This window comes from Pogonomyrmex barbatus, unplaced genomic scaffold (genome assembly GCF_055798465.1).
Source record: "Pogonomyrmex barbatus isolate J1 unplaced genomic scaffold, ASM5579846v1 scaffold7, whole genome shotgun sequence".
NCBI lineage: Eukaryota > Metazoa > Arthropoda > Insecta > Hymenoptera > Formicidae > Pogonomyrmex > Pogonomyrmex barbatus.
Window position 1 is genome coordinate 7,053,913 of NW_028297171.1, and position 25,920 is coordinate 7,079,832.

Consider the following 25,920-nt stretch of genomic DNA (forward strand, 5'->3'; position numbering starts at 1 on the left):
ATTAATTAAAACTCATATCAGATTGCATTGAAAATTGAGATTGTTTTAAGATTACATATTGGAGATTGAATTTCGACCAATCAAAACAAAGCAAGAAATTAAAGATTAAACTTAAATGTAAAGTTTATTATTTAATCTTCAAACGCAACATTAATGGCTCTTGATAACTTTTAGTCAAATAATAATAAATACATGGTGTTTTATAACAGATAGGTAAAAAATATTAATTTATATAATTTTTGTACAATATAATTATGATAATTCTGAGTAAGTCATTAAATGTGTCATTGAATAAAGAAAATGATTTCTACATACGTCATAATTAAATTTATAATACTTGAATGAGTTTTGTTGCAAATTTCTAAAAATTTTCATAAATTTATCTCAATCTAATGCACAATTTATAATCTAAATTTATAATCTAATTGAAATGATAATCCAATATTCAATCTTCGATCGCTAATCTTAATCTTTAGTGCGTAATTTGACACAACTTATTAATTACATAATATTTCAATAATTATGACCAACTTTTTTAACAGAAGTAATCTTATCGCAAGTGCGATTCAAATGAGAATCAGTCAGAAATATTCCGCGATTTCGTTTTTTTGAAGCCGCGCATGCGCAAGCGGGCGCAAGAGGCTGCGTTTGCGAACGCGCGGCCGAGCGGGTATTGTCGCGATTGGCCGGCGACTTTCCCACGCTCGCTATTGGTCGATTTCGCGCAACGCTCAGATAACGTCCTGCCAGCTGTTGGTGTTACATTTGTTTGAAATCAAACGGCAACCGTGGCCCGTTGGTTGTCGAGTTCGTGCGATTACCTCGTGATCTCGGTCATGCAGAGGTGGCTATAAAACGCTCGGGGACATCGACGTTTCGTCGCGGCACGTGGAGAGACCGGGACGGGCGCGCGCACGCATTTATCGACATAGCGGAATTTTTTCTTCACCCGGTGTTTCGTCCTGACGGCGGAGGAGGCCTTAGTCCTTAACGCACGCATACACACGCGCGACGTATCGTTCCAATTCCTTACGCGCGGGAGGCATATCGTCGCGAGCCACGACGATAATGGATATCAGGATACCAGGACACCAGGATGACCAGGAGAACCGTATTGATTTGCGTAGCCGCGGCAAGGAGAACCTCTCCGTCACTGCTGCCGCTGCCGCCGCCGCCACCGCGAGCATGCAAATACAAGTGCTGCAACAAACGAAACGCGCCGTCCTTGGTGTACTGAATAACAACAACTGTCCACGGAACGTGACGAAGCCCGTATGTAAAAACCGACGTTTTCCCGCCCGTTCGCCCACGTTTTTCGCCGGTCTCGAAACGGCAATTGCCATGTTGCCATCGTCGGAGGCGTCGTTCGCGCCTTTATTAAATTCCCAGAGGAATTCTTTTAATGCAGATAAACTGAGATGAAAATCGAAAATCCGTAGATATTTGTCAGCTGCTATTTTGAAAATTTCTCTCTCTCTCTCTCTCTCTCATGATTTTTAAATTTCTTCGTCGCGATCGCGAGAATTAAGCTAGTCTTAATTTGGTTGTATGATTGATTATTTTGGAGCTGAGTATTATATTAAACATTTAGTAGTATTAAGTAGTATTAAATGATCTGCAACGTAAAGCTTATGAAGTTTCTTCTTTTTTTCTTTCAGCAGGAATTCTATAAAGATGAGAAGTATATCAAAGCGCCACCTGCATTTTTATCTACATTAACTACTGAGCCTTTAAAACTTCATGAAGATGCATTTTATAAAAAGGAAGGACCTTTTAAGATTTACGAGGACAAATTGGAAGAGGAGACATCTGTTGCACTTAGGAATACAAAGGAGGAAGCAAAACCTTCCCAAGAAACAGTGGCCAAGTCTGATGTCAGGGAACAGCCAAGATTAGAAATACGTGCAACCAGTTCCACTTATGTATTTTGTAGTAAGATCGAAGAAATTTGTCCAAAGCAGGATGATGACTTATCAAAAGATAGTCCCATGTCTGTGGGAATGTCATTGGAAAAGTCACTTACATGTAGTAGTTCTTCCAACAAGGAGTATAGAACTAGAAGGGAAAATATTAAAGAAATGAGAAGTTTCTTTGATGTAGATGAATATCGAGCCGACATATATAATTACTTACGAAAATCAGAGGTATATATCCTTTTATATCCATTCTATATTAATATTCTTCTTACATAGATTAACATTAAAGTAAATTATAAAATAGTGATTTAATTGAGCAATATGAATCAAATTAATGTTGTTTCATCTCTCCATTAAGAATTAGAAAAAAAAATACATTAAACACATATTCTTAAATAAACATATTAAGTCAAAATTAAAATTAATCTACATATTAAAATTCTTATCTTTTTCTTTTCAGACATTACATAGACCAAAGCCTGGTTACATGAAGAAACAACCTGATATTACGTATTCAATGAGATCTATATTGATAGATTGGCTCGTGGAAGTAGCCGAAGAGTATCGATTGCAAGACGAGACTCTTTACTTGGCTGTTTCATATATAGATCGCTTCTTATCATACATGAGTGTTGTAAGAACAAAGTTACAACTTGTTGGGACAGCCGCTATGTTTATTGCGGCGTAAGTTTATTTTGAATAATTAACTTTAAGAAATTTTTATAATATAAATCTCATATTGAGAATGAAATATCCAATATATCTTGAATATATTTTTGAATGAATTTTTAAATTCGAATTCTCATTTTACAATACGTATCTTTAACAGGAAATATGAAGAGATTTATCCGCCCGATGTAGGAGAATTTGTATATATCACAGATGATACGTATTCGAAGACACAAGTGATAAAAATGGAAAATTTGATATTGAGGGTTTTATCGTTTGATCTAACTGTTCCGACGCATCTAACATTTCTTATGGAATATTGCATCAACAACAACTTGTCAGACAAAATTAGATTTTTGGCCATGGTAAGTTTCAGCAAACATATACATGATCTAGATTCTTAAATATTTTGAATTTTTCCCCTCATTTTTTTATTTTAATATATTTATTATTTTTCACAGTATTTGTGCGAGTTATCGATGCTCGAAGGAGATCCATATTTACAATATTTACCCAGCCATTTGGCGGCATCCGCAATAGCATTAGCGCGACATACGTTACAGGAGGAAATCTGGCCACATGAATTGCAACTGTCGACTGGATATGATTTTAAAACTCTTAAGGAATGTATCGCGTATTTAAACAGAACCTTCTGCAATGCTCCTAACATCGAACAAACAGCAATATTGGAGAAATATAGAAGCAGCAAGTAAGTAGAAACATTGAATATTAAGTATAAATACGTATATTTTTTCCTCTCGTTTTGCCATGATTTCGCGGAGAGAATACATCTCACTTACACTTACTATAGATTACAAAATGTTTGAGAGTTTTAATAAAGTAATCTGTTCTATATTCTAGATACGGTCATGTATCTATGCTGTTGCCTCGTAGTACCGAGGCAGTATCATGCGAGGACGAAGATGAAGAAGAAAGCGCTTAGTAAAAAATATTGTCAGACGGACACAGAATTAAAATAATTTTGTTTCTGTGTTTAAATTGGTAATTGAATAACAAACCTCCCATGATAGCCCTATCTATGTTGAAAATGAAGGAGGGGATCAGGATGACTGACCTACCATTTCTACAAAGTGGAAGGAAAAAGCGTACGGTTTATTTGTTTCTATTAGCTTGTTTCGGTTTGGTTGGTACATTTTGCAAGCAAAATGATACTTGGCTCCCCTACCTTCGTTACACACTATCTTATATCGGTGTTTTCTGACTTTCTCGAGTCATGGCCAAACGAAATTTTTAATAATTTAAAGTTCCATTATATATCAATACGTGAAATTCTAGACAGAGATAATACATTATTTAGAACTTGTATTTTTATAAGTACTTTTTTTAGAGGATTGTTAAAACAACGAACGTGTTGCTGTTGCAATATATGCAAACAGCCAAAAATTCGATTGCAAGTAAACCACCTCAATAATAATGAGAATCGTAAGCAAAGCGATTTTGTATTTATTATTATCGTTTTACCGTTAGGTGCGCAGCAATTAACGATATATATTTCAGATGATATTTTCGCGAAATTCACTTGCAATTTATTATTTCGATCAATTTTTTCAGTCCTTGTACAGTTATTTATTTACAACATTTTAGGTACCATAATTAATATCAAATGCGTAATTTGTTTTATTAGAAAAGTAAGGTATCTTTTATATATATATATATATATAAATAGATATATATCTGTATTGCATTATACACAAGAGCATTTAGATTGCGCTGTGCAAGATTACATCGTCAATTATCTTTTGACACGAATCGTTTCAAAATTTCTCTACCAAGAACATACGTGCTATTTTTCCACCAATTATCCATCCAATTCATTCATTCATAATGCATGAATATAATCGTATACTTGCAGTAATCAATTTTCGTTTTTCGACTGCATTGACATACAATATTGCACAGTACAATTGCTGCATTTTAATATAACACAAAATACCTAGGTGTTCATCAAATCTGCATGAGTATATTCATATGAATTTAAATACAGATATAAAAAATGTTATGGAATCATATACCGTTACACATGAATACATATTCAGTTCTATGTTAATTGTAAATTATATGGTTTTGCTCCACAGTTTAATATAGTTGACATGGCACGAAACTAGAATTTCTCGAAGATTACTTGATGAAATTTAAGTGCCTTCTGAAATACACAGGATATTAAGAGACACGGAATAAAATTTGCTGCAGATTTCACGTATACATTTACACATCCATACGCATATAAACAATTAAAAATAATAAAAACATTTTAAAATTTTGTTGGATACGTTCCGTAAGGATGAAACTAAATTTCAAAAAGCAGTCTTTCGAAAAAAAACCTGGTTTTAAACCAAGATTTTATCTATGAAGCAATCTTTTCTTCAGCAATATTTAAAAGTTAAAAACGCGAATGTTTATTAGTATTTTCACATATGACATAGTGCGTTTTTCTATATCACATTGTTATAAAATATTTGGAGCTATTTCGACGTAACGCAAAATCGTTGTATGAAAAACGTTTCTGTAATGAATTTATAGATGAAAAGCATGACTAATATAACAATTGTAAATAATACCAAAAAAATGTTCTCTTTACGGAGGTTTTGGAAGAATACTTTATGAAGGAATAAAGAGGAAGAATGAAACAGACATTTTTTTTTTCTCCACTTTTGTATTAAAAATGCTTCAACAGTACCCAAAAATTTATTTATAGAGCAACGTGCGTTTCTCGGAAAAGAATTCAAACAACTTCTCTCTGTCGGCGCATATAAACGTAACAAGTAGTATAAAATGAAGCAATTAAAAATTGATAATAATTAGTGTTCGAGAGCGAGAGCAATTATCATATACTTATGATGTTAGACCTTGTAGCACAGGTATAATGAGGCGCACATTCTACTCATCGTCAACGGCGAGTATAGGGAAGGTATGGTACGCATAAATTTCTTTTTTTTTTTTAATATTTTTGTATCTCTGGTATGTTGAAGAGTTCTATGCTTGATCTGGAATAGGAGATATGATTAGATGATCGATACAAAGAACAGGGATTACATTTGGAGCCGCAAGGTGCAGGATTATCTAGGCAGTTATCGGTCAGAGGTGTCGTTAGTGTGTGTTGCATACTGTAACGCACGAACGATTGATTTTTCTTTTTTCATTATGTCACAATTAATGTAATTCTACTGTTGTTTACACTCATTGGGATCATCGCCTTGTTTCCCACCTGAAGGCGCATTAGCAGGAGAAGAGCCATCTTCCTCGTCTTCCTCATCAACATCATCGTCATCATCTCCATCTTCTTCATCTTCGTAGTCTTCATCTTCATCCTCTAAACCTTCACCTAAAAATAAAGTCGTCTCAGAGATTGTTAAAAAATACACGAATATTTTAATTATAAATAATTTAATTTTGAAATTAAAACGTTTCTAATTAAACTCTATATAAATTTAGTTTTTTAGTGATGAAAATAAGGATATTGTAGCATTTATTATATTCATGAAATTGTAATCGTAAACATTACCTGTGTAATATAGTACGGCTTTAGGAACTATGCGTTCTCTAATGTAATGGCCTAATTCGAAATCGCTGGTTAGTAGAGCTTGAGTGTCTTCATCCATATCAGCTTCCGAGTCTTCTGGCACTAAAACAAGCGTTTGCACCAAAATTAAATTACGAGCCAAGTACGTCACAATATATATGAAGAAAATTAAAGTACATGTAAAATAGTAATTACCAATTGGTGGACTGAAGAAATTAAAGAATGAATCATTCTGTACAGTCTTCGTCACAGTACGCATAGACCCTCGTGATTTATGTTTCTGATTTTTCTTGATAGTTTTTATTGTAACATTTTTGCCTTTTTTCCAATCAATTACGCAACCCTACGAAAAAATTATCATTTTTAGCATCGTAATCATTTGAAATTTGATCAAGTTAAATAAAAAAAACTTTACTTTGCATTTATATATCTCCGGTCCTTCGAAACTAAACGGATCATTCTTATCTGGTGTACATTTCATAATATATTCTTTAGTGAGCACCGAATTAGAGAAATATTCGTTGGGCGTGAAATAGAATTCGAGAACAAATCCCTATAAGAAAAATGTAAATTTAAATGAAAATTTCTTTTTAACTATTTATTACTTTGTCTTACTGCTTACCATTGGATCCGATGGCAGAAATTTTACTTTAATATCACTTAAATGCTTCAAGATTGGTTCGTCATGTTCCTGAACCATATCAGCTAAAGTACCTACATTCTTAAATATGGTTAGCCAGAAATCTGGGATGCCTTTAGTATCGTCTTCGTTCTCTGTTCTAAAGTCATATAATATATATTAATATGCATAATTTAAATAAATTATACATAACGGTATAAATTAACTTGCAACAATTAATTGCATATAAAAATAAATTCTAATATTTCATTTCTGGCTCCGTGCAAGAGCAATCAATTCAGTTGACAGATTCCGAGTTCAATTCCGATTCTTATTCCAGATATGCCTCCATTTTATAAGAGATTGATTTGAAAAATTAAGAATGAGCGAAAAATGTATAAGGCGAACAATAATCCATTTCAGATATCTCATATGTGCAAAGTGAAATAAATATTTCTTAATTTCTTATGTACACATAAACTAGTATGTATATATTACAAAAAAAATCATACTCATCCTTCTTCTCTGCAACATCCTCAATTTTTGCCTTCTCCTTCATGTAATTACTTAGCGTTTCCTCGTCATCATCGCTGTCCCAAACACATTGTTCATCGGTTGGTTCATAAGTACCAGATATTATCTCACTCCGCTTCTCATATATAGGTGCGCACATTTTATAATATTCGCATTCCAAAGCATGTACCTCCTCATAAAATTTAGCCTCGATATTAGTAGTGACAAGTTGTAGTTGTTTCAGTGCTTTAATCCTGCGTTTGACGGAAGCAGGAAGAGGCAGCATTTGCTAAAAGTACAAATTGCATTTGTGAAATTTCGGACGCAGTTATAATCAGACGAAGTTTAATTAATTACTTTGAAAGTTTTTTATTACAGATTATCTGTATTTATGAAGACCAATCAGTCCGATTAACGTTTTCTAAAATTTTGTTCTTTAATTTTAGTAACGACGAGTTGTTGATCGAAACACAAATTAAAGTCAATATTTCACGCAAGTTGATGAAAAAATATTTATATAAAACTTTACTTAAATTAGTCAAATATCTTAAATTATGAGCAACATTCACAATCGAATGAATCGTGTAATAAATATGTAAGACGTATCATTCTGTTGAAACTGGTCGGTTAAACAGGACATGAAAGCAAACAAGCATCAGGGGAAGCATGCGATTCAGAAAAAGATTTTTGCAATACTATTGATAAAATGATATATACGATTGACAAGACCAGTCGAGAGTATGAATCCGAAGATATGTAAATAAATATGTCGTTCGCCGAATATGTAAGATTGGAAATAATATTGCAATACCTCTAATCCTGGTGCAGAAATACCATCTCGGAGAGCAGCTAACACATCAGTTCTACGTAAAATTTTGCGATGGTTATCGTCTTCGTCTTCGACGGATTCTGTACCGCTAGTATTGGCGGCGCGTTCCGGATCGGTTGTCATATTACTACAATTCAAATGTGTTCGCTATCAATTCTCAATTTTTGGCCAGTTATCTATGTTAGTCTAACGGCAAAAGTCTCTCAGCTTTGAAGCTGGGAATTTTGGTGTCGTCGAAACTCCGCTTCGATTGCAAATTTGCTCGAATTTTACGTAGACTGAGAATTTTACATGTATCTATATATTTCACACTGTACAATAACATGATCATTCACACTTGGCTCGATCACTAAAGCAATACTAACATTTATGTGAATGTACATTGCATCTTGACAAGAATAAAAAAGAAAAGAAGCAAGGTGATTAATCTGACCTAACATTCTATCTTAGCAAGAACATAATTAAAAAATGAAAAGATAAAGCAATACACATAGCTCAATTATCATACATATGTACAACACGGCAAAGAAAATCTATAAAAATATCAAGTAACATAAATTGATAAATTATTTTTTTTGGATACATGAGGTAATTTGAAAAAAAAAATCTTGTTTCAGATTCTCAACAAGGACAAGTTAACGAACAAAAAAATATCTGGAGAAAGAAAACTTTTTGATAACTCAACTGCATGGTAAATCGCTTTATGTAACAAACCCAAGGAATCTGTTAATTCTCAAGCAGACACACGAGTGTGCAAACGTGACAACGCAATGCTTGCAGAGCGTGTTGGAATTGTGTGTATGCCGGAATTTCCATTAGAGAATGATTACATAAAAATTAGAGATTCAGATGCAGTAACGTGTAAGATAATTCAGGCAAAGACTGAATGCTTTTCCTAGTAACACAGGTCGACACAAATATCGTTTTGTCCTTATTGAACGCCAAGATATTAGTGTCGACTCATATCACTAAATGGAAAGTATCTATTCATAAGATAGAGGTCGAGGAGTAAGATTCGGTGTGCCGCGGATTCGACTCGCGTCTCAATATTCGTCAACACATGCTTGAAGATTTTGCTCAAATCCCGCGGTAATTCGAGGACGTTACCCCAAGCGAACGGGGATCGCGCGCGATGGGCCTGACATTTTGAGAATCGCAGAAGGGTTACTTCCGGACTGCGACCACAAGGGATGAAGACACGAGGTGGCAAACCGGCCGCGCGCCACCGAAACATCGGCGAAGCGCAGAGGATGACATCGAGGCAATGGGACTTGGACAAGGACGCCGAGACGGTCGCGATGTTCCGCACCGGGGAGGATTCCGGCCGGGACGATGCGCGGACACGAGGCGAAGACGCGTGCACACGTGAGAAGAGAAGGACGGCGAGAGGTCGTTCGGCCGACGAGGATCGGCTGGCGCGAGGCGGAGGAGAGATGCGGCAGAGGACGGAACGTGTAGGGGGGACAAAGTGCGCGCGCGAGAGAAAAAATACGTATCACGGCGGGATACGTCGCCGTGCGGACGCGGACGACCCGGTCGCGGATGATCCCGCCCTTGGCCGGCCGCGGTCGAGCGAAATCCCATACCTCTCGGTACCCGCTTACCTTCGAATCACGGAGCTGAGATCCGCGCGACAGAGAGGTGAGAACCAAACCCGATCGAGCCAGGGAACGAACAACGGACCACGGCGAACCGGTCGCTGCCTTTTGACGGTTGGACCGCGGGTAAACGCGCGACACAAAGAGGGATAACGACGGTTGCGAATCGCGATCTCTCGATCTCGACGCGGTCGACGCGCGGGCCTGTCCTTTACGCCTGCGCCATATTGGGTTCTCCAATCAAATTTCGATCAAACTCTTTGGTCGACTTTGGCTGAATTTCGATAAATTTACTCGACGCGGTTAACAGCCATTAATAGAGAGATATAATTTGTTAAGTATCTGCTTTATTCTGATAAAAAATTTTCTATAAATATAAAAATATATAATTATATATAATCATGTGTAACTATATATTTTTATATACAGATATATTTTATATATAATTATATATGGAAAATTTTTTACCGGAAAGTATACATAAAATTGTTTTTTTATCGCAGATACAGAAAGATTAGAGGTTAATCGATTGTCTTGAGCATTCTGCCAAATAAATTAATGATCGATTAAATTTTTTAATATAATTTGATTGAAATAGTTCCAGAGCGATTTCAAATTTTAATACAACTTATTATATTTATTGATTAAATAATATATCTACTATTTTTTTAATGCGAACAAAATTAATTTTTTTTTCGACAAAAAATATAATTTCAAATCTCAAAAAAATTTGTTATTAAATTAAAAATTCTTAACTCAATCTTTTAAATTTCAAAAATTAAAAGTTTTTTATTTTTAGGTTTGAATTTTAAAACTTTTTTTATATTTATATTTTTTAAGAGATTTTAAAAATGTAAAATCTAGCGATAATGAAACTTTTCCTGTGATATCGTGATATCCAAAATATACTCGTGAAAAATTTGCATTTAAATCATCAATAGAATTTTTCACTTTATACTTTACACTTTTAAAAAAGCTGTAAAGTCATTTCTTTCGCCGCGTCGTTGCGTGTCATGAATTGCCATTGGTCCAGAAAGGTCACGACTCATGGAAACAGCCAGACTCTCCCCCTACAATTCGAATTTGTCGTGATTTGCCGTTTGGTGCAATGAGTTCTGTGATGAATCCCGTGCCGCGTGCGCCGTGACATTAGCACGAAAATAACATAGTTTAGCGCAGTGTAGCATCCGCGTTCGCCGTGGTTATGCGTTCGCGACGCAAACCAAGACTCCAGTGATCGTGATTATATTTTTTTTTCCTATTAACCCAGCAGCAAGAGCCGTCGTCATCACAGTCGTCTCTTCTCGTCGCGAGTTAAATCGTCCTATCTACCTCCCACGTCTTTTCCGTCTCATCTGCACGCGCTCTCTCTCTTTCTCTCTCTCTCTTTCTCCCTCGAGCTATTTTCGCGTGTCTTCGGGAGCGAGTTCCCGGGAACGGTGAAATATGTGTCTATGTCTACGTATACGCGCGATTCGATAACGCTCGGCCACAAAATATGTCGGCGGGCACGACGGACCCGAGCGAGGCTGTCACGAGCGCGGAATACATTCATGATGGTTACTTCGTCTGCGAGACCGACCGCATCGACTTGTCGGATCTGCAGCTGGACGACAACGATGACTGGTGGGTGTCACTCGCTTATCAATGGTCCTTTAATCGGTCCGCATCTCTCGGCCTATGTTTTTTTATCACCATCCTTCGATATTTACCTCTGTTCCAAAAATGAATGAAAAAAATATATGATAAATGATAATACATTTGAAGTTAAGTATTTTTAAAGGAAACGATTAGATCATCATTCAAATAATTTAATTGATTTCTGTATTTCTCTTGGAAGTCAATTTATGTTTCTCTTTCTTGAAGCAATTTTAATTATTTTTAAGAATTGTACACATATTAATCTTATTTCCTGTTAGTTTATTATGACACATAAGTTTGGGATAATTCAGAATGATAAATATATTATTTTCTATATATTTGTGATATATCTTTATTTTATTTTTTTCTTTTGAAGTTAATAAGTCAAGTCAATACTAACATGATTAAATGGACTAAAATTGTTTCTTTCTAGGTTATATGTGCCTCCACAATGCTCAGCTGAATCTACAGTCCAGGATCTATATGCCTGGCTGAAAACAGAGCCAGAATTAGATGTTCGAAGTACAAAGCATGATAATATTGCATTACAATATTTGCTAAATATTCTCAGCTTTATTTATAATTTTATAATTTATATATTGTCTATTGTCGCTATTAAATTTAATATATATCTAGATAACAAAAAATGCATCGACACCAGAACATTCACAAGACCTAAGAAACGATCAGCTCGAATGAGTTTTGAATCAATTTTCGAAGGATTACCACCTGCTTTAATAAATATACAGAAGCTACAAGATGTGGATATTACGCACATGGAAAATGTAAGTTATTTATTTTTCATAAATTATTTCATTGCATAAATATTTTATAATAGAAAATACTCAAATAAATTTTCATTATAAAAAAATGTTTTTTTAAATTTTTTTCTATTTTATAATATTTATGAATCAAGTCTGATAATTAAAATTTATAATACATTGAATATTTGAGATTTTATTGCATATTGAGTATACTTAGTATACTTAATTCTATACTTAAGTTCTAATATATAATGCATATATAATTCATTTATATTATTTAGGAAAAATATTTATCTGCAATAATTGGAGAAAAAGAATCTGTGCCACCAATCTTAAAGCCATGCATCAAAACGACAACGAATATTATATCTGACGAAAATTCAGTAACATCAGGACAAGAGAGCATGGAAGCCTTTCTGAATATGTCACAATCGAAAGGAATAGATTCATTTATAAATTTAGATGAGCCTGAGTTTAATGATTTATTAATGAATGTATCACAACCTTCTGTTTTATTCAAATCTTTTGTCACTTCATCGAATGAATCTATGTTCATTAATAATGATATTGCAGCAACAAATAAAAACATTGCTCAAAACAATGGCGATGTAGAAGAAGAATCAAGCGGTAGCATTAATAGTATCAATGAAACAATAGTGCAAAGTATCGAAAATACGATTACACAGGACAAAACATATTGCACAAATGCTCTAAGCAACACCTTCTGCAAGGAGTTCGTTCAACTTGATTTGAACGAGACATATAATACTGGAGTTCCTAGTAGAACATCAGCGTCAAGATCGAGTCTTGATAAGGGAGAGATGGCTACTTTGTCTTCCACTTTCATAACCGAGCCTAATGCTAATGCTACCTTCACGCAATCACAAAATGAGGAAAATATTGGCGTTAAATTATTGGATACTACCTATCTATCCTCAGCGAAAAGCGCTGAAAAACCGAATTCGCCTATGTCGATTGATAGCGATATGTACAAGCCCACTATGCACGTAAATAAAGCGAATTTGAATATAACATGCAATATTCCGTCGGATGAAACCGAATCCGCGATACTTTTTACACGCGAGACACATGAAAAAGAAGACATATTGGATATGTCTTTCAAGGTGCCTACCTATAATCAATCTACGCCGATGAATCCGAACATGACGAATGTAGCATCAAAATTTGCTGCGAAGCACCTGGACCAGTCACGGCCATCTATGTATCCCACATTAAAAGCTGCTACATCATTAAGGCGAGAATTATTAGCGGAGATTCAACGAAGCGACGAGCGTAAGTTGGATGCTACGTACAATCATATCTCTAGCAATCATGCCAGCTTGAGGGACACCAAGAATATTCAGGTAGTCTGTAACGAGAATGAGACTGATGTTCTTCCGAAGAACATTTATCATACCTATAAAAAAACGATGACGATCAATCAGTATACAAGCCAGAACGAAACGGCTATGAATGCTCAAAAGGAATTGCCAATGGACCAACGTAAATTTTATACTTTCACAAAGAAAAGTATTGAAAGAACTAACAATATCGCTGATGAGAATATCAAGACACGTCCGAATATGGATAGCACATTTTGCAAACCTCTTCTTCCGAGAGCGCAACAAAAGAGGAACATACCGAGGACATTATCGAAATTACCGCAGTTTCTACAAAAATCCAATCCCAATCTCGTGTCAAGTTCGCTAAAAGCCGCCGGCGGTGCACCTGCCGGTCGCACAAGTATATCCAGCATAGGATACATTAAAGGTTCGCAACCCAATATCGTGCAGAACATCACGGAGAAATCGCAGCTGCCGAGCAAGCTGCATCCATATGGAAAGATGAAGAGCGGATCTGAGCAACGATTGCTCGAGGTTAAAATAAATACGAATAGTCAATTTCCGATGAAAGGCGCGACTGCCGGCTCGACGGAAAGTATAGAAAGCACTCAGAGTATACACAGCGCTCCTGATTTGGATGATAGGCTTAGTACATGTTCTGACAGCAGTAGCCATAACTCGTGCACCAGACAAACGATGAATATTGAACAATTGCATAAATTAGTGCAAATGCAGGAAGAGAGTAAGCGCAAAATTCTTATTTAGGAAATATTGAATTAATATATGGAAATAATTAAGAATATAAAAAAAAATATCGCTTTGACATAAAATTGTTAATTCTAAAATTGCAGGTTTAAAGCAGGACTCGGCGCCCAAACCGAACAGACAGATTCTACAAAACACTTGGATTGATGAGAAAGCGGATTTGCCTTCACCCATTTTGAAAAATGGAGTAGAATATAGCGAGACTGACAGACATTTAAATATTGACTTAGGCATAAAATGTAGTTCCCCAATAATCGGTCCTACTGGGTCTAGTCATGCATTGAACAACGATGGTAATCAAATAATTTTTTAAAAATTAAGTGTAATAAATCTAAATGTAAATAATCTAATCTAATTTAATTTAAAATAATTAAGTAAATGACTAAAATATTAATGAATAAAAATATATGTATACTTATACTTTTATTAAGGAAATGCCGAGAGTAATGGAGCAAAAACCAATGAAACTGTAGTAATTGAGAAGACAGAGGTATGTATGTTCACGTAAACTAGCTATCATATTGCAAAAGTAAAATCTTCATTTATATATATTTACTATTTAGAAAGTCCGAGAATTAACTTAAAAACTGAAATATATCAAATATGTATATATAGCAATTGCGTAAATCATCAATTTATAGGATTTGAATCAAGCAGTGCCTAAGATTGAAAATAAAACTCGGTTGAGACAGCCAACAAATTGGAATACTGGAAGCAAGCCAGCTGCTGTGATAAGCGGAATTCCTAGACCCGCATCGCGTATACCGGCTCTGAGATTTGTCCGGCCAAATGCGAAAATCACTCAAGCCGATTTGAGAAAGGGATGCACATGAAACGGTTATGAACGGTAAAAAATATATAAAGAAATCAGAAACAGACTTTTGCAGATATTTAATCAATGCAGATATTTAATCATATTAGCATGGCAATTAGAATAACAGGGATATTTTTAATTCTATTAAGTAGTAAAGTTTCTCGAAGCTGATAAAAATTCAGTATTATTGAGCTTCCAAGTTGGAAATGATAAAAATTATTATTAATAATATTTGCGTGTTGTTTGTATTCAATTTATAAAATTAGTAATATAAAGTCTCATATTATTACTCCTATTTAATATATATATATGTATGCATTTTTTTTATGAAATTTTTTTCGAAGCATAATTATCTTTCTTATAAACATTGAAGATATTTCTATTATTACACAAACTTGTAAAATATTTCAAGAATTTGTCTATTGATTGCTAAGTAACATACAAAAAACGCGATTCATGAGTAAAATTATTTAAGTCACAAATTTTATCGTTGCCAAAATCAAGATTTCAAGATCTAGATCATATTGTTATTGTTTGTAATTTCTATATGATGTAGAAATTGAAATTTTCCTTCGGTACTTTGTAAGCTGAAGAAAAAGACTATTTTTCACGTGATAGTTAATATAAACAATAACGATAAATCTAAAATCTTTGTATATAAGATTAATATATATATATATAGCGATATATCGAAAAATCATTAAATATCTAATAATCTTCTGTTAAATAATAAATAACAGATCGGCCGAAAATTACAAAAAAAAAATGCGCATAAAAAAAGACTGTGAGTGTAAGTAACATTTTTGCAGACAAAATTCAGTTTTTAACCTTCATCTCCGTCCTGCTCGACAACATTCTCGTTTTTTTCTTTTTACAAAATTGCTTATCACGTTCGGTTAAATCATCTAAAACATATCGTCACATTTACAAGACAAAGAAATTGTAAAAAGATTAATAATGTAGTGATAATATATATAAGAAGATTGTTCGATCTGTTCATATCACAGATACTTTCAGTACCTGTTGAAACCAACTATTATAATGCTGGTACATTGAAACTAAATTCAACGTGTTTTTGAAAACAAATAATAGAAACCATAAAGATGTTCTGTGATTTCACATATTGTATCGCATGTAGATACATATACATTTTGTATAGAAAATTTTTTATATATTGATAATTATTAAAAATGAAAATATGGAGTTACACTTCGACTTTTTGTAGATCTCAAATTCTGCACAATGAAGAAACACAATGCTCATACGCTTTGCTTCGTTATTTATCAAGAAAACTCGCTAATTTTTGATGTAAGATAAATATTCTAAAAGAAATGTCAATTACGATTATAGCACGCTACAACAAGACATGTTAAAAATATGTTAATTTATACAAAAAGGGTAGCATATAAGATTCGATGTGAGATTGAATGTTATATACATACACACACGCGCGCGCGCGTGTGTGTGTGTGTGTATTGGAATTATATATGTATATATAACATTCTATAAATTCATATCGCAGAAATATATTTAAATTCTATAGTATTAATATTTATTCTTTACACACAGGGAATTAACGCAAATTAATTTTGATTGCGAACCAGAATTGAAACAATGTATGCCTACTGTAAATAATAAAATGAAAAAGTGATCGTCGTATCGTAATCTTCATTTATGTCGATAAGTGCTAGATCTTAAGTGCCTTTATTGTATTCATCGAGATACAAACAACAAATTTTTATACATGAAAATATAAAATCTAAGAAAATGCGCTCACTAATCTACCAAGTTTTACTGCCCAAATAATGCTGAAAATATTTAATGTTACCTTTTTTTATAAATCTTGTAATAATAAATAATACATACGTTATTACATATCTTCGTCCATTTCTATTCTGGTAGAATCAGATGCGATGCATTCGTTTTTATAAAACTGCAATTTAAATTCCCTTTTTTTGCACTACTTAAAAACATTTTCTAATGTTTAATAAAAAAAGATATACGAATAAAATGATTATTTCTTTTATTTTCATCATATAATAAACTAATGCATCGCTTTAGCAAAAAGTACATAGTACAATTTAGTACAATTTTCTCATTTGTTTTAATACATTATTACAAAAACAATGAATGAAAAAAAAACAATGAATAACTTACTATAATACTACATAATATACCAAAAATATTGGTACAATAAAAGACTAGATATATACTCCTCGATTAAACACATAGAAACACACAACTGTTACATTAAATGCAAAATACCGTTGTCCAATAAATATTTCCAACTTAATTACATATACAAATATAAAGAACATTTTTGTAATGGTGATATAAATGTACAAAATACAGATAATACGCACAGAATGAAAAAAAGTGATGACAAATGTGCATTCCGTTACACACAAATTAATAGAATACAAACGAGAAAACTGCATACATATTCTCAAAATAATTGTGAGAAGTGGAATGTGAAAATATATAAATAACACAAAGTAGAATGATTAAAAAGGATATAAAAAGGATAATTCTATAGCGATCACTATACAATACAGGTACCTATTTAAAGTATTGCAATAAATACATTCTATCAATTGCCAAATATTCCTACACTAAAAGCTACCATAATAATCAGCATTCAGATGATTAGATAATAACTATGGATTATATTACCTAATCATCTGATACTTGGCAAACATTTAAATAATTTGTTTATAAAAAATTGTGTGAAAATTTCAATAAAATACTTTGGTCGTTTTCTTAGATATCTGCACAATTTAAATAATACACACAATATATAAATAATACACGAACACATTTAATTAATCACGCATCTTAAAATGTCTTTTTTTAAAAGTTTTTTTAAAAGTGTATATTATTTAATCTAAAAGTAATTCTTTATTATTACTTGCATAATGCAGACGCAAAATAGTATATAAATAAGATAATATTTAAATAATTATAAATAATATATTTGATACTTTTAATATATTAATAAAAGGTATCAAATTCTCTTATAATATTCCGAATGAATTTGTTATCAGAAGAATTTTATTGAAGATGTGCTCGATATTTCTAATAATGTGCGCGCTATATGCTTTATAACACTTGCATTGAAAATTTTTTAACAGTGACAATTGCACATCTCCTTTGTAGTGATAAAATAAATGATTATATGTGTGTATGATTTACGTAATCTCAATATTTATATATGTAATCTTAATATTGAAATCTGTCAATACAGATTATTATTAAATATAAATTAATATAAATTAAAAATCATAATTATCCTTTCATAAAATATACTTGTAAAAAAGCTGCAAATTTCTTTGATATTTCTTTTATAATTAATGTATACATGAATTGATTATTAACAGAATATTTGGACATACATTTTATATCTTTTTTATTATTTTTAACGAGATCATTTTTTTTTCAAATCTTATATATATCATGAATAGCCCTTATAAATAGCTTTGCTATTTGTAATAAAAAATACCAATGGACAAATATGAACATGGTCTTTTGAAAGCACAGTGAATATTATGCCAAGGCACTATAAAATCATATACTCACAATTCATTATTTATAAACACTCTATGTGCATATATGAGTTATTCATAAAAATATATGTCAAATGTCTAACATACTGCATTGATATAACAAATATATACTGCATTATTTTCCTGAATTACTGGCCAAGGAATTCATACCGTCATTTTTTACATCGATAATCATTTTATATTGGCAATTAATTTTAAAGTATTGAAAATATTCCAAAACATAATGTGCAATATTTTAACACTAACGCCATCGAAATTCTCATGCAAATTTAACACTTTTATATTAAAGTCATCATTCCACATTGTACACATTTAGTCTAGAAATAGACTTATTATGAAATATGAAAAGTGAACACACATTTAGAGCGATTTTCGTTTCATATTTTATCTTAGAAAACAGTTCAATATCGAGTACCATGTTCAGACTGGTACCTGGTAATCTGATTGTCCATTAGAAAGCTAACGATATTTAGAATGATACAGTAATTCGTAGGTAAGTATATACTTAACTGACAGTTCGATCAATAACGTTTGGGTTGTTATTCGCATGCTAATTTACTGTCAAAACTACTCAGAGCGATGGCGAATGCTTGAACTGTACAAAGAGGAAATCTGTAATCCATTGTAAAAACATCTTCCGCAACACGTCCAAACTGCATTACAACATAATCCACTGAAATTAAATATAATTAAATAATAAAAATCAATAATAAATCTCTTTAATCATATAAAATCATAAATATAAAAATTTTATATACAATTATTATATATATCATGTGTAAAATATTAAAAAAAAAGTATCATACCATCACTATCATGAACGACTTGGAAATTTTTTACAGATGCCTGAGTTACTCGACCGTGAAAGTTCAGCACATAAGACTGTGTATCATCGTTCCATACAGGAGTTTTATTATGTAACTCTATTAGATTATCCATTTGTTTTAATTTCCATCGTTCTAGAAATATAGAAAAGATACAGTTCTTGTTGTATATATATATATACATATATATATATATATATATATATAAGATTAGAACTCTTAGATAATTTAAGTATTATAATACTTTATATTATATAATTATATTATACAATATCATTATTAATATATTAACATAATTTTTATCAAGTAAAATTTTATAACCATATAATTTTAAACTTTGATATATGCGAAATATTTTACAAATTTCCAGTTCAGAATTCTACTTTATTTTAACTTCATCATTTTATATTATTAAAATTTAAAATTATAATTACCAAGTAGAGTTTCCGATTCAACCCGCGGACATATTTCTACTCGTTTTTGATCAGGCGTCATACCAGGTATAATGACTGTCATTTTACGCGGTCCTTTAAAACCTAAAACATTCGTGTCGTACACCACCGCGGCTAATTCTTGCCGTGGATTAAAACGCTCGTCGCGTTTGTCGTCTTTCATCAATGAGTATCCATTGTCGTAAACTGTGAACTGTGTCCCCAAAAGATTTGATCGGAGTTTACCGACGTAAGATTCTCCTCCTCTCGAGAGATCTGTAGGATCGGTCGAAATCAAGTAATTGCTCGTTGTGCTTTTTTTCCTTTTTCGGCCAGCCAATAGGAAAATCTACAAATGTATAGAAAAACGTATTAAAAGATGGACTGTCAAGATAAATGAATTCAAATGCACCTTTTTTCCATAATCACGCTCTAAATGCAAGAAGTAAGTCGGATAAAGACCACGGTCCATTCCCTTTCGGTCGCGCGTTATTCGACATTTGTAATGCATCTTTTTATTCGCCGGTTGCAGCACAAATTGTTCGATATTGCCTTCTACATTCCCTTCCAATTCTGGACTCTGCAAAATCAAATTCAACGATTGCTTCGATACAATCTTTTAATATTTGCATGTTACAAATAAAATTTATATATTATAATAAAATTAAAATAGAGTATATATAGAGAGAATTTATGTATTAAGATATATATGATGCGTACGGAAGAGTTATTTTCTCTATTAATAACAGTATTGGCTCCATCCGATGGAGCCACTCGAAGTGGTGAGGAACATAACAGAGATTCCGAAGGTGAGTGCAGATCTATAGGTGATGATTCTTCATCGGCACAATCAGTGCTTTGGGAACCTTCATATAAGCCTCTTTCGTTGCTTGCTACAAAACATATCAATATCCAAATATTAACTAAACTAATTTCAAAGAAAATTCGTTTAAAATAAGAAAATTATTCTCTCATAAATCACTTTTATATTATTAATCTATAGTTCAGCAAAACATTTATTCCACAAAATGGAATTTCTTTAGATTTAAATAAATAATTCAATTTTAATACTTAGGGAATTTCTAACAGTTGCAAAATAAATGTTCTATTAAACGTAGTCAATAATATAACATTCTAATTCTAATCTCAAATAATTTAATATAAATTTACCATTGATTGTCCCTTCACTATTTTTCCTTTCCGCATAAGATCCTACATCTGTGTTTGTTTGAAACATAGCATATTGTAATGGGCCATCATATGCTGCAAATGTTTTATGATACCAAATAGACAACATTTATATTATAAAACACATATATAATGATTACATTAGTAATCATCTTATTTGTTAATAATTATAAAATCATTTTATCTACACACTACCATGAAGTTCCTTGTTTGGGTTCATCCATTTGTTCGAATGACTTGTGAGCTGTGCGCTGGATACATTAGACGCTTGCACCATTCCACTAGCGCCAGTTTGCCTCTTCTGCTTCATCTTCTGTGCAATTAACTGTCTCTATATACAACACAAATAAATTACAAAATAATAATCAAAATTATATAATTTGGAAGTAATATATAAATTTAGCAAATAACTGACTGCTAAATCATTTCTCATCACACAATAATGTAGTGCTAAATATCAATCAACCGTAAGTTTGTAAGATATTCCTCGTTCATTTCAAATATGATATAATTTGCAGCAGAATAAGTAAAATAACTACTGTGCACTGTAATCTCTAATAATACACGACCTTGCCCCGCAAAGGGGAAAGAATTCGAACGACTAAAGTTGTCTATTATTAGCTGTTATATATTATCCAAGCTCGAACGTTCATTAATTATTCATCTAATACTATTGCGAAGCGTAGTGTAAAACTTCGTTTTCAGGTGTTGAAGTATCTGACGAAACATTACCAACGATCAATTTCTCCTGAGTTTCTCATGAATTTGTATCTTTCCAAGATTTTAACTGACATTCCTCGAGTTAAATAGATCGTAACACCGTATGAGAAACAAGGTTACACGCTCCAGAGACGAAGTTTACGTGTGGCAAATAAACGTCTTGATTAATCTAACGCCAATCCAAATCGCACCTGTTGTTCCAGCTTCTGTTGCCGCAGGTCGAGCGATGTCATTTTGCACGAGATCAACTGTCAAACGACGAAGAACGTCCCAAGATGCGCAGTCCCAGCCACTGACAAACCAGCTTTGTTTACGCCAAACACATTCGTTCGCTTGCGGTACCTAGGCAACCGTTCGCCCATAGACATTTATACTATACACTAGACCGCTAACTCCTCTATTTACTGAGCCTGAAAGTTGACTCCAAAACTTATATATTATATAATGTGACGTAGGGACAAATAATGTCACGTGATCAAAACGTAGTCATGTGGTCACGCGAATGTAATATGGTTGATGCACTACAAGCATAGATATTTTTATTAAAGATCTTAAATATTTCCATTCTTCAAATTCTGCTTTAGAAATTTTTTCATTTTGTATTAAATAAATTTCTTTACCTAAATCTGAATATATGTATATATCTATTTCACATGACCAAATACTTTGTAATATATACATATATATTTCTAAAAGGCGGAACAACTTTTTGTTAAAGAAACTTTTTTCTTCAAAAAATGAATAAAAGCTATAACAATTATCGAAAAGAATAAAAAAACATTTTGTTATTCAAATAATATAAAATTCGTGTGTCGGTATATATAGCATATATGGGACTTTCATGCGCATGCATGCCCTTACTTCATACGCATGCGCATATGTTTTTATACATGCTTTTCGGGTCCATGTATTTGAGGCAAGTTAGCAGTCTAATATAATAAATATAAATGTCATATGCATTTGCCCCGAACTTAGAACTGTGAGTTTCTGTACATCGCTAAAAAGCTAATGGCAGATTCAGTTACGTGCAATGACCGACGTTCAATATCCAATAGGAAAGTTTGCCTGCTAGAAATCCCTAAGAAAAAAAAACTCTCCTATTGGACGTCGGACGTTTTATTTCACAAACGAACAGGAGTGCGTTCAAAAATAACACCCGAGTGCACCCAGGTATCATTTTATCCTTATTTAACATTTGATGAATAAAAAGGAAATGATATATACAGTGTTTCTGAACATTGAAAATCAAACGAGATAATTAATTTTAATTTCAGAACAGAAAACTTTCAACATTTGTAAAATAGTTTAAATAATAAACAATAAAAAAATAATAGCTAAACGCGACCAGTGATTGGCTACAGCGACCAGAGAGAAGCCTGAAAGTGGCCATCCTGACCATGATACAAAAAAAATCATGATACATGATCCGTAAAGAAACTATTAACCTGTTTGATTTGTCGGAGTTGTACAACGTGGAAGAGTCAAAGTTTTTATTTGCGAATTTTATTATTTATAGAAAAGAAGTTTTTAACTCGAAAGCTTTCTTCGAGTTTTAGTATCAAATATGGATGACGAGGACGAAACATACAAATTGTGGCGCATCAGAAAAACTGTGATGCAATTATGTCACGATAGAGGTTACCTCGTCACGCAGGACGAGTTGGATCAAACGTTAGAACTGTTCAAGGAACAGTTCGGTGACAAGCCCAGCGAGAAAAGACCGGCCCGAGGTGATCTTATTGTTCTTGTGGCCCATAATGATGATCCTACCGATCAGTTGTTTGTCTTTTTCCCCGACGAGCCAAAAATTGGCATCAAAACTATCAAGACGTATTGTCAGCGCATGCAGGAAGAAAAGATCCACAGGTTGGTTTTGGTATTACAACGTGATTACAACTGATAACAATAATTTTTAATAATCCATACTTTTTCATTTGGCTTTCAATTATTTACTTCTATCTCTTTCTACCAATGTAAATTAATTTTAATCTCCAATATAAATTACCAATGTAATTTAATTCTAACTTGCTTTTTGTCTTTTTTAATTTAAAGAATTCAAAAAAATAGAAATTAAATTAAACTGAGAAATTAATATACATTAATATATATTGATAGAAATGAACATTGGTCAACCACTTACAAGTTAAGGTGTACACAGGATGAGTGTCATGAATAAATTTATATAATATATACTTTCTTATTTAATGTGTGTCATATATATTTAATCATTTTTTTATTTATTACCATATGTAATTTTGTTTCTATAATTTGTACAAGTATCTTATTCAGAAAGAATAAATATCAATTGTAATAATGATTTAAAAAATAATTAATAAATAATTATATAAAAAATAATTATTACTGTTTAATTATTACTGTGTAATTTGTAGTCATTGATTAAATTCAAAAAACAAAATAATTATGCAACTGTTAAATGAATGCACTTGTTATAATTAATATATTCTTTAATATATTCTAGATTTAATATGGCTCTAAAGATCATTCTGATCATATAATATTGAATGATCAATAATTACTGAATGCTTACCAAATTATTATTTACATTATATTATTGAGCAATTTTTATATGTTTGTTAATTTTAAGTCTTTATATATCTTATCTTTATTGATTTTACTTGTTCTCAACATTTATAATAGACAACAAGATACATTATTATTGTTCATATTACAGAGCAATCATTGTTGTTCAACAAGGCATGACACCGTCAGCTAAACAATCGCTGGTGGATATGGCACCAAAATACATATTAGAACAGTTTTTAGAATCCGAATTACTAATAAATATTACCGAACATGAATTGGTACCCGAGCACATTGTTCTAACTCCAGATGAGAAAGAAGAACTACTAACCAGATACAAACTAAAGGAAAATCAACTAATGCGAATACAAGCTGGCGATCCAGTGGCACGATATTTTGGTTTAAAACGTGGTCAAGTCGTTAAGATAATTAGACCATCGGAAACTGCGGGAAGATATATATCGTACAGACTAGTTTGTTAAAGAGGGAAAAGAAAGGCATCTAAAATAAATCACGAAAGTCTTATAGATTAGAATGAAACATTACTTATTAAGTTGTAAAAAAGAAACACTACAGTTCGAAATATGTCATTTATTATAGCAGCATTTTATATAATTATATAATATGGTGCATCGTCCCTTGTATCTGTATTGTACCATCGCTTTAATAATAACTGCAATTGTACATTATTATGCTATGTAAGAAAACATCTGTCACACCGAATGTTGAACATCATACAATCAGCAGCAATGAATACGGTTCTCACATGTGTCCCGAATATGTTCTCTTATCTTTCCAATGATTCTCATACTTTAATGCACTTGTATGGCAATTACATGCGTGAAATATGTATTTTGTTTTTCTTTGCATAATACATCAACTCACACTTATAATCGATATTAGGATATAGCTTAAGTTTATTACAGAAACAACGATCATACAAAAGAGATCGCGGAGATCGTTCGCGATCACTGGCTTGGGCAGACATTTATTTCAAGTTATTATTATTATTATTATTATTATTATACATTGCTTGGTCCAAAAGTATCATGCTATATAGTATGTTCTGAAGTAAAAGTATATCCGTAGTGAGATTTTCGTGTTGGATTTAATTTGATCAATTCGTCAATTAATAAGAGCTAAATAATCAATTCATTCTATTAATGGTATATATGTTTTCAAATCTAATTGCATTTATTTGTGAATTATATTTTCGAATGACTTATAATATATATCTTTTCCTTTTCTTATTAATAAGCTTCACTTTGCACGTGAAAACTGAATCACAAGCGTAATTAGATGATTTCTTAGCAGTCTATTAACGCAATTAAATAATCAACCGTCGTAAATTTTTATAATCGAGGAAGCGTGACGTTACGCTCTAACATTAAAATCTGATAACTTAAAAGATAACTTTTTTTTGAGACATTCCCAAAATTTCCTAGATTTAAATTCCACTACATAATCTCTATTACATCTTATTCGAATCTAATGTTTAATCTTATCATGTTTTGATTCTACTTAATAAAGGGGCAAACGTTGAACATTGTTAAAGCCGGCGGAATAACATCGATCATGATACGCGAATTTCCGCTTTCAGGGCTTATCGTGGTCGACTGATAAAGCTAAAAGCGTACGAGC

General features: G+C 32.4%; 5 protein-coding genes across 9 annotated transcripts; 3 read left to right on the plus strand and 2 right to left on the minus strand.

The window, feature by feature from the left end:
* The first annotated feature begins 734 nt into the window (after positions 1 to 734).
* CycA (cyclin A) lies at positions 735 to 5,235 on the plus strand. Of its 2 annotated transcripts, none has more exons than XM_011640160.2 (6): positions 735 to 1,272; positions 1,659 to 2,144; positions 2,377 to 2,600; positions 2,746 to 2,950; positions 3,047 to 3,294; positions 3,447 to 5,235. In XM_011640160.2, exons 1-6 carry the CDS (start codon positions 1,069 to 1,071, stop codon positions 3,526 to 3,528), a joined length of 1,449 nt encoding a protein of 482 aa, XP_011638462.2. In that variant the 5' UTR covers positions 735 to 1,068; the 3' UTR covers positions 3,529 to 5,235. The 2 variants fall into 2 exon arrangements, with proteins under 2 accessions (XP_011638462.2, XP_011638463.2); XM_011640161.2 differs by having other exon boundaries at positions 736 to 1,272; positions 1,662 to 2,144.
* A 295-nt stretch (positions 5,236 to 5,530) lies between these two features.
* On the minus strand, positions 5,531 to 9,852 carry Nap1 (Nucleosome assembly protein 1). 2 transcript variants are annotated; one of them, XM_011640158.3, is made up of 8 exons: positions 9,692 to 9,852; positions 8,070 to 8,214; positions 7,258 to 7,547; positions 6,749 to 6,905; positions 6,542 to 6,679; positions 6,322 to 6,469; positions 6,109 to 6,228; positions 5,531 to 5,928 (listed from the first exon to the last, which is right to left on the minus strand). In XM_011640158.3, exons 2-8 carry the CDS (start codon positions 8,208 to 8,210, stop codon positions 5,768 to 5,770), a joined length of 1,155 nt encoding a protein of 384 aa, XP_011638460.1. In that variant the 5' UTR covers positions 8,211 to 8,214; positions 9,692 to 9,852; the 3' UTR covers positions 5,531 to 5,767. The 2 variants fall into 2 exon arrangements, with proteins under 2 accessions (XP_011638460.1, XP_088939128.1); XM_089083002.1 differs by lacking the exon at positions 9,692 to 9,852.
* An 828-nt stretch (positions 9,853 to 10,680) lies between these two features.
* On the plus strand, positions 10,681 to 16,889 carry LOC105428082 (uncharacterized). Its single transcript, XM_011640157.2, has 7 exons — positions 10,681 to 11,311; positions 11,760 to 11,848; positions 11,963 to 12,111; positions 12,372 to 14,175; positions 14,285 to 14,491; positions 14,630 to 14,688; positions 14,840 to 16,889. Exons 1-7 carry the CDS (start codon positions 11,184 to 11,186, stop codon positions 15,029 to 15,031), a joined length of 2,628 nt encoding a protein of 875 aa, XP_011638459.2. The 5' UTR covers positions 10,681 to 11,183; the 3' UTR covers positions 15,032 to 16,889.
* On the minus strand, positions 16,703 to 22,197 carry ktub (Tub domain-containing protein ktub). Of its 3 annotated transcripts, none has more exons than XM_011640156.3 (8): positions 21,930 to 22,197; positions 21,214 to 21,349; positions 21,001 to 21,048; positions 20,551 to 20,723; positions 20,243 to 20,410; positions 19,834 to 20,179; positions 19,382 to 19,534; positions 16,703 to 19,248 (listed from the first exon to the last, which is right to left on the minus strand). In XM_011640156.3, exons 1-8 carry the CDS (start codon positions 21,969 to 21,971, stop codon positions 19,115 to 19,117), a joined length of 1,200 nt encoding a protein of 399 aa, XP_011638458.1. In that variant the 5' UTR covers positions 21,972 to 22,197; the 3' UTR covers positions 16,703 to 19,114. The 3 variants fall into 3 exon arrangements, with proteins under 3 accessions (XP_011638458.1, XP_011638457.1, XP_088939127.1); XM_011640155.3 differs by having other exon boundaries at positions 21,001 to 21,093; positions 21,930 to 22,196; XM_089083001.1 differs by lacking the exon at positions 21,930 to 22,197 and adding an exon at positions 21,751 to 21,877 and having other exon boundaries at positions 21,001 to 21,093.
* Positions 22,198 to 22,977: 780 nt separating this feature from the next.
* Rpb5 (DNA-directed RNA polymerases I, II, and III subunit Rpb5) lies at positions 22,978 to 25,131 on the plus strand. The gene is made up of 2 exons (XM_011640152.3): positions 22,978 to 23,604; positions 24,431 to 25,131. The coding sequence occupies exons 1-2, from the start codon at positions 23,303 to 23,305 to the stop codon at positions 24,759 to 24,761; spliced, it is 633 nt and encodes a 210-aa protein (XP_011638454.1). The 5' UTR covers positions 22,978 to 23,302; the 3' UTR covers positions 24,762 to 25,131.
* The last annotated feature ends 789 nt before the right edge of the window (positions 25,132 to 25,920 follow it).

What these genes read in the sequence shown, in the direction of transcription:
- Nap1 (XM_011640158.3), bottom strand. Translation starts at nt 8,210, where the DNA reads ATGACAACCGATCCGGAACGCGCCGCCAATACTAGCGGTACAGAATCC. An exon ending in TTTCTGCACCAGGATTAGAG is followed by an intron (nt 7,548 to 8,069) that starts GTATTGCAATAT and finishes TTGTACTTTTAG; the next exon opens with CAAATGCTGCCTCTTCCTGC. An exon ending in TTCTGCCATCGGATCCAATG is followed by an intron (nt 6,680 to 6,748) that starts GTAAGCAGTAAG and finishes TTTTTCTTATAG; the next exon opens with GGATTTGTTCTCGAATTCTA.
- LOC105428082 (XM_011640157.2), top strand. Translation starts at nt 11,184, where the DNA reads ATGTCGGCGGGCACGACGGACCCGAGCGAGGCTGTCACGAGCGCGGAA. An exon ending in CTGGACGACAACGATGACTG is followed by an intron (nt 11,312 to 11,759) that starts GTGGGTGTCACT and finishes GTTTCTTTCTAG; the next exon opens with GTTATATGTGCCTCCACAAT. An exon ending in TAGTAATTGAGAAGACAGAG is followed by an intron (nt 14,689 to 14,839) that starts GTATGTATGTTC and finishes ATCAATTTATAG; the next exon opens with GATTTGAATCAAGCAGTGCC.
- Rpb5 (XM_011640152.3), top strand. Translation starts at nt 23,303, where the DNA reads ATGGATGACGAGGACGAAACATACAAATTGTGGCGCATCAGAAAAACT. An exon ending in CAGGAAGAAAAGATCCACAG is followed by an intron (nt 23,605 to 24,430) that starts GTTGGTTTTGGT and finishes TTCATATTACAG; the next exon opens with AGCAATCATTGTTGTTCAAC.
- CycA (XM_011640160.2), top strand. Translation starts at nt 1,069, where the DNA reads ATGGATATCAGGATACCAGGACACCAGGATGACCAGGAGAACCGTATT. An exon ending in CACGGAACGTGACGAAGCCC is followed by an intron (nt 1,273 to 1,658) that starts GTATGTAAAAAC and finishes TTTTTCTTTCAG; the next exon opens with CAGGAATTCTATAAAGATGA. An exon ending in ATTACTTACGAAAATCAGAG is followed by an intron (nt 2,145 to 2,376) that starts GTATATATCCTT and finishes TTTTCTTTTCAG; the next exon opens with ACATTACATAGACCAAAGCC.
- ktub (XM_011640155.3), bottom strand. Translation starts at nt 21,971, where the DNA reads ATGACATCGCTCGACCTGCGGCAACAGAAGCTGGAACAACAG. An exon ending in AACAGAAGCTGGAACAACAG is followed by an intron (nt 21,350 to 21,929) that starts GTGCGATTTGGA and finishes TGTTGTATATAG; the next exon opens with AGACAGTTAATTGCACAGAA. An exon ending in AGTCGTTCATGATAGTGATG is followed by an intron (nt 19,249 to 19,381) that starts GTATGATACTTT and finishes ATTTAATTTCAG; the next exon opens with TGGATTATGTTGTAATGCAG.